The sequence below is a fragment of the Symphalangus syndactylus genome, chromosome 21 (assembly GCF_028878055.3).
Source record: "Symphalangus syndactylus isolate Jambi chromosome 21, NHGRI_mSymSyn1-v2.1_pri, whole genome shotgun sequence".
Taxonomy (NCBI): domain Eukaryota; kingdom Metazoa; phylum Chordata; class Mammalia; order Primates; family Hylobatidae; genus Symphalangus; species Symphalangus syndactylus.
The window spans coordinates 36720518-36728130 of record NC_072443.2 but is presented as its reverse complement, the minus strand read 5'-3'; the positions used below and the strand labels follow the sequence as shown (position 1 = coordinate 36728130).

General features: G+C 39.2%; 1 protein-coding gene across 1 annotated transcript in view; it reads left to right on the top strand.

Moving 5' to 3' along the window:
- Window positions 1-311: 311 nt before the first annotated feature.
- The window catches only part of CD200R1L (CD200 receptor 1 like), a 26096-nt gene continuing 18794 nt past the window's right edge, over window positions 312-7613 (top strand). Inside the window, 1 exon segment of the mRNA XM_063630498.1 lies at window positions 312-380. Within this exon segment, the coding sequence (XP_063486568.1) occupies window positions 335-380 (46 nt within the window). The 5' untranslated portion in view covers window positions 312-334.

The window sequence follows — 7613 nt, the reverse complement described above, 5'->3', positions numbered from 1 at the left end:
TCAAAATGCTATTTTTTAAATGAATTGTTATATAATTTATCTTGCTACTTCAATGTTGTGGGAGAAGCAATGAGTTGTAAGCATTGGCTTTTTTGCTTTATTACTCAGCAAAACTCACTGACATTTCCCATCAGTGGCTAATCAGTCAAAAACATATAGAATGACAGCAAAAATTAAAGATAAGCAAGATAATGAAGAAATATGTTTTGCAATCCTGTTGAAGAGAGAATAAGCAAAAGTGACCAAGAGAAACAGATTCACCGAGTCTGTTGATTGATTTAAAGTGGATTTATGTTTAAGTAGAAAACCACTCCAAAAGCATACTTTAGGGAAGATGTCAGCTTCAAGATTACTGATCTCCATCATTATCATGGTGTCTGGTAAGTCTGATACTGTGACATTTTCAGCTGAAAATAAAGCTTTCTTTCAATGATTATGAGGATACTCTTGATCTACTTACTTACAAGGTGTCTCTTGACTTGTCCTAGCAGCAGTGATAAATGTGTACATTATCCAGCAAAACTCCTTCTGAGTTACCTTATCCCAATAGTGTACTGACTAGGTGACTAGCTGAATTCAGAGTAATTGGGGGCTGGGATTGAAGTGAAACTAAAATTTTGTGACCTAAAAGTGGTCCTGGGCTTCTTTTGTTGGTAGATTTTTAAAATTACTGATTCAATTTGAGAACTTGTTATTAGTTTGCTTAGGGTTTCAATTTCTCCTGTTTCAATCTTGGGAGGTTGTGTATTTTCAGGAATTCATCAATCTCTTCTAGATTTTTCTAGTTTGTGTGCATAGAGGTGTTTATAATAGTCTCCGAGGATCTTTTGTATTTCTGTGAGATCAATTGTAATGTCACCTGTGTAATATCTGATTGTACTTATTTGGACCTCCTCTTTTTTTTCTTTGTTAATCCAGCTAGTACTCTATTGACCTTGTTTGTCTTTTCAAGGAGTCACCTTTTGGTTTTGTTGATCCTTTGTATAGATTTTTGGATCTCAATTTCATTCAGTTCTGCTCTGATTTTAGTCATTTATTTTCTTCTGCTGGCTTCGGGGTTAGTTTATTCTTGTTTTTCTAGTTCTTCTTCATCTTCTTCTTCTTTTTATTTATTTATTTACTTATTTATTTTTGAGACGGAGTTTAGCTCTTATTGCCCAGGCTGGAGTGCAGTGGTGCCATCTTGGCTCACTGCAACCTCTGCCTCCTGGGGTCAAGAGATTCTCCTGCCTCAGCCACCTGAGTAGCTGGGATTACAGGCACTCGCCACCATGCCTGGCTAATTTTTGTATTATTAGTAGAGTCAGGGTTTTACCATACTGGCCAGGGTGGTCTTGAACTCCTGACCTTGTGATCCACCCCCCCCCCTCTGCCTCCCAAAGTGCTGGGATTACAGGCGTGAGCCACCGCGCCTGGCCTTTTCTAGTTCTTCTAAGTGTAATGTTAGATTGTTAATTTGAGATCTTTCTAACTTCTTGATGTAGATGTTTAGCACTATAAACTTTTCTCTTAATACTGTTTTTGCTAGATCTCAAGGATTTTTATATGTCATGCCTCTGTTTTAATTAATTTTAAACATTTTTTGATTTCTTCCTTAATTTTATTGTCTACCCAAAACTTATTGAGTATCAAGTTGTTTAATTTCCATGTAATTGTATAGTTTTCAGAGACATGCTTGATATGGATTTCTATTTTTATTACACTGTGGTGTGAGAGTATGGTTAGTATGATTTTGACATTTTTTAATTTATTGATACTTGTTTTATGGTTGAGCATGTGGTTGACCTCAGAGCATGTTCCATATGTAGATGATAAAAATGGATATTCTGTGGTTGTTGGGTGGAGTTGTCTGTAGATGTCTGTTAGGCCCAATTGATCAAATATTACATTTAAGACCAGAATTCCTTTCTTAGTTTTCTGCCTTGATGATCCAACGCTGTCGGTGGGATGTTGAATTCTCCAACTATTATTAAGTGGCTAAGTCTTTCCATAGGATTAGAAATACTTTTTTTTTTAATTCAGAGTGCTCCAATGTCAGGCATGTATATATTTAGGATAGTTAATTCTTTTTTTGATTTGAACCCTTTATCATTATGTAATGCTCTTCTTTGTCCTTTTTTTTATTGTTGTTCATTTAAATTCTGTTTTGTCTGATATAAGAATAGTGATCCCTGATCTTTTTTGTTTTCCATTTGTGTGATAGATCTTTTCCCACCCCTTTACTTTCAGCCTGTGTGTGTTGTTACATGTGAGATAGGTCTCTGGAAGACAGCAGATGGTTAGGTCTTGTTCTTTTATCCAACTTGCCACTCTGTGCCTTTTAAGTGGCACATTTAGGTTGTTTAATTCCATATTAATATTGATATGTGAAGTTTTGACTCTGTTGTGATGTCATTAGCTGGTTGCTTTATAGTCTTGATTGTGTAGTTTCATTATAGGGCTATGTCTTAAGTGTGTCTTTATAGTAACAGGCATTGTTCTTAAATTTCCATGTTTAGAACTCCCTTAAGGATCTCTGGTAAGGTTGGCCTAGTGGCAATGAATTCTCTTAGTGTTTCTTGCTTAGGAAAGATTGTATTTCTCCTTGCTTATGAAGCTTAGTTTGGAGAGTATGAAATCCTTGGTTGGAATTTCTTTTCTCTAAGGATACTGAAAATAGACCCCAATCTCTTCTGGCTTATAAGCTTTCTGCTGAGATGTCTGCTCTTAATCTGATGGGGTTTCTTTGTAAGTGAGCTGGCCCTTTTCTCCAGCTGCTTTTAAGATTTTTTTATGTCACATCAACCTTGGAAAGTCTAATGACTATGTGTCTTGCACATGGTCATCTTGTGTAGTATCTTGCAGTTGTCTGAATTTCTCAAATTTGCACGTTGACCTCTTTAGTGAGATTGGGTAAATTTTTGTTGACTATATCCTCAAATATGTTTTTTAAGTTGCTTACTCTCTCTTCCTGTCAAGAGCAAAGTTTAGGTTACCAGGAGGCCCACAACTCCTTGGAGACCTGCTGGTCCTCTGAGCTTGGCAGAGTCAGAGCAGGTTTAACAAAGATCACATGCTTCTGAGGGAACAGGACAAAAGGCAAAAGCAGAACTACTGATAAGGGTCTACGTTCAGCGGTGCATGTATTGTCTTGATAAACATCTTAAACAACAGATAACAGGATTCGAAAGCAGAGAACCGGTCTGACCACAAATTTACCAGGGCGGAGTTTTTCCCCACCCTAGTAAGCCTGAGGGTACTGCAGGAAACCAGGCATATCTCAGTCCTTATCTCAACTGCATAAGACAGACATTCCCAGAGTGGCTGTTTATAGACCTTCCCCCAGGAATGCATTCCTTTCCCAGGGTATTAATATTAATATTCCTTGCTAGGAAAAGAATTTAGAGATATCTCTCCTACTTGCACATCCATTTATAGGCTCTCTGCAGAAAGAAAAATATGGCTCTTTTTGCCCAACCCCGCAGGCACTCAGACTTTACTTATGCTTGTCTTCCCTTGTTCCCTAAAAATCGCTGTTATTCTGTTCTTTTTCAAGGTGCACTGATTTCATATTGTTCAAACACACGTTTTACAGTCAATTCGTACAGTTAACACAATTATCACAGTGGTCCTGAGGTGATGTACATCCTCAGCTTATGAAGATAATAGGATTAAGAGATTAAAGTAAAGACAGGCATAAGAAATTATAAAAGTATTATTTGGGAACTGATAAATGTCCATGAAATCTTCACAATTTATGTTCCTCTGCCGTGGCTCCAGCTGGTCCCTCCATTCGGGGTCCCTGATTTCCCGCAACACTGCTGTGGTGCCTGTAGCCTGGGATTCTTTTCCCAGGACATGGTTGTGAAGACCACCCAGCTCGTGCTCTCCTGACCAGTTTTCCCTCTGGTGTTGGTCCCAGGAGCAGGCCCAACCAGCTAGTTTTGTCCCAAGCCTTCTGTGTCCAGATCACTGAGGTGTTCCAGATGTTGTGGGCCATGGAGATCCCTTGGGCAGAAGCTGCAGCTGGCCAACAGGCTAAACCCTTATTCGATCAGTCTCACAGATAAAGGGATGCCCAACTACTATGCCAAAACACAAACCTACTCCTCACTCTTCTCAGTGTTCTGAGAGTGGGGGCTCCTCTCTGGCTTGAACTTAGGCCACAGATCTCATCTCGATACCTCTGGGTGGTGTGCTTGAACCCTGGACTTTGGGATCGAGTGCACGATTTTATCCGCTGACACCTCAGGATTGAGCACCAGGTGTTCTGGGGAGGCCAAACTGCTCCCAGACCACTGCAAAATGCTCAGGTGGGGAAATGGAGGCTGTGCTGTGTGCACCCTATTTCAGGAGTGGCAAGGCATGGGCCTTGGGTGGGGCTGGTGGACAAGGGTAGATTAGATACACCCTAGTCCTGTGGGAAAGGCAGCCTCTCCTTCTGCCAGCCTGGCAGTCAGCAAGGGCTAGAATCACTCCGAAAAAGATGGCAAACCTTGGCGATGACTGCATATGGTTGTGTTTTGCTGCACCTGCCCCACAGGAGAAATCTAGGTGCCACACAGGTTTGAGCTGTGCTTCTGCCTATTCTTTGGGCATTAAGTAACCATGTTTTAGTTCATTCTCACATTGCTATAAAGAACTACCCAAGAATGGGTAATTTATAAAGAAAAGAGGTTTAATTGGCTCACTGTTCCACAGGCTGTACAGGAAGCATGGCTGAGGAGGCCTCAAAAAACTTACAATCATGGCGGAAATGTGAAGGGGAAGCAAGCATGTCTTCAAATGGCCAGCAGAATGTGAGGAGGTGCTACATACTTTTAAACAAGCAGATCTTGTGAGAACTCTATCATGAGACAGCACTAGGGGGAGGGTGCTAAACCATTAGAAACCACCCCATGATCCAGTCATCCCTGACCAGGCCCCACTCAGGATCACAATTTACAATGAGATTTGGGTGGGGAGCCAAACCGTATCAAACCGTCAATATATTTTTCCTCTTTTCTCTTGCTATCACTAACATACATTCTGTATCCCTGATTGGGATTAAGGAGCAGATCTGTGGTTATGAAATAGCTTTGGACTGTGTGATGCTAATAGCTCCTAAGAATCAAAACAACCACAATTACTTTTAAATAATAATGATAATAATAAATATAAAATATGTATATAATTTAAATATGTATATAATTTATATAATAATCACAGTCACAATCAGCATTTTTTTTTCCAGGAATAAATGACATTGTTCATGTATTAACACCTAGAAGCAATTTCAGTTTTTCTAGCTAGAATTCTAGCAAGAAGTGGGGAGAGTTTATATGCAGATTCTGGTACTTTTTTCCTCTGGCACTCTCATTTTTCCATATACTGAAGCAGTTCTGATATTTTATTTTTATTTAGTGTAGACCACAACTTGGCCCATGTTTAAGGTCACTAAACAAATGAATAGTGATACAGTTTTGGTCTGTGTCCTCACTAAATCTCACATCTCATTGTAATCCCCAGTATGGGAGGTGGGGTCTCGTGGGAGGTGATTGGATCATGGAGGTGACATTCTTATGAATGTGTTAGCACCATTACCTCAGTGCTGTTTGCATGATAGTGAGTGAGTGAGTTATGAGATCTGGTTGTTTAAAAGTGTGTAGCATCTCCCACCCACACCCCCTTCCTCCTGCTCTGGCCATGTGAATATGCCTGTTCTGGCTTTGCCTTCTGCCATGAGTAAAAGCTCCCTGAGGCCTTCCCAGAAGCAGATGCCACCATGCATCCTGTACAGCCTGAAGAATCATGAGCCAACTAAACCTCTTTTCTTTATAAATTACCCAGTCTCAGGTATTTCTTGATAGCAGTGCAAGAACTGACCAACACACACAGAGCCCTTTCTAATGCCTGGAGCTACAGCACTGAATCTAGAATCTCTGCCTAAGTGGATTCATATAAATAATTTGGCCTCATTCAGCTTTGTCTTTTTCATTATTCCATATCCTTAATATTCATTCCTATATATATTGTCCAGATTTATAACTGTATATATTAGAAAAATCATATAGATCTTTTGGTGTGTGGTGTAACTCCTTGTGGGTCACACTGTACCTCACTCTTTGGGCCCTGAGGGGACTCAAGTCTCGTTATAAGTCTGGAAGCAAAGAGGAGTGAGGGGGGAGATCCTGAGAATAGAAAGTGTCTTTTAAGGCAACTAGTTGAAGAAAAATCATTATAGTTTCTTTAGGCAAAGCAGGGGGTTAACCACTTCAAACAGGGGTGGGAGGGCTGCTTCTATGGGCAAAGACTCAGGAGACTTTCGAGATTTGATGTGCTCAGTTTCCTCAGCTTTTGCCTATATGTTCACATTCTAGTTTTCAGGATCCCATTCCTTTCCAATCAATAACCTCACTCTAGCAGAGGATAACCTGACAGGTTAGGAATTCAATTTGTGTTGTAATTCAGACACTTACAGGATAAGTTTTAGTATCTGGAAACTTCAGCCTTGCTGAGAAGATAGGGGGTTCTTTCACGGCAGACATAGAAACTTCCAGTTCATTCATACAGTTTAAGTTGAGAATTTGAAGCCCTGAACTCATCTTTTTCTTAATCTATTTGCCCAGCAAATTAGGAGAAACCAGCCAATCTTGTTATATATAAATGTTCTAAAGTATCAAATACATGATCACTCAGACCTTGCCTTTTATAAGTATTTGACTAGGATTATCCAGTGGTGACATTTTTGCATATCTCTATGTTACTTCATGCCATGGACTATCAGTGTGCCCTCTAGCACTAGAAATATAGTCATTAGTGCTTTTAAATCTAACTAGATTAGATGAAGCCAATTCCAGAAAACCCAGAAACAATTCTGAAAATTCATCCTTAAGATTCTGTTTCTTGAGGACCACTTACGGTACCAAATCTGTATCAGTCAGGGTTCCACCAGAGAAACGTAATGAGTAGAAAGTAGGTATATGTATGTGTGTATGTACATGTGTGTGTGTGTATGTGTGTGTGCGTTATTTCAAGGAATTGATTATTGCAATTGTGGAAGATGGTAAGTTTGAAATTTATAGGGTGGACTGGTAGTCTGCAAACTCTTGGGCAGAAACTAATGCAACTAACGCTGCAGTCTTAAAGAAGAATTTTATTTTTTTTACTCTGGAAATCCTCATTTTTTCTCTTAAGGCCTTTCAGCCGATTGAGTGAGGCCCTTCTTCTTTATTGAGAATAATCTCCTTTACTTAAAATCAACTGATTGTAGTTATTAATCACATACAAAATACCTTCACAGCAATGCTTAAATTAGTGTTTGATTGAATGATTGAATATTATACTCTAGCCAACTCGACACATAAAACTAGCTGTCACAGGAGGATACACATGTTTTTCAGGTGAACACAGAATATTTATCAAGGTAGACCATTAAATGAGCCATAAAACAAATCACAATAAATTTAAATTTATCTAAGTAATTATTTTTAAAAGGCTTTCTGTTATTGAGACCAGCAAATGATCTCGTGGTTTCCTGTTTCCTTGTCATTTTTTACCTTGAGAGGTTTCCCTTAGCGTTTTTTTTGTTTTGTTTTTGTTTTTTTGCAAATTCAGCCATGCATTTGAAACAGGAATTGTTCTAGTTCATCCAA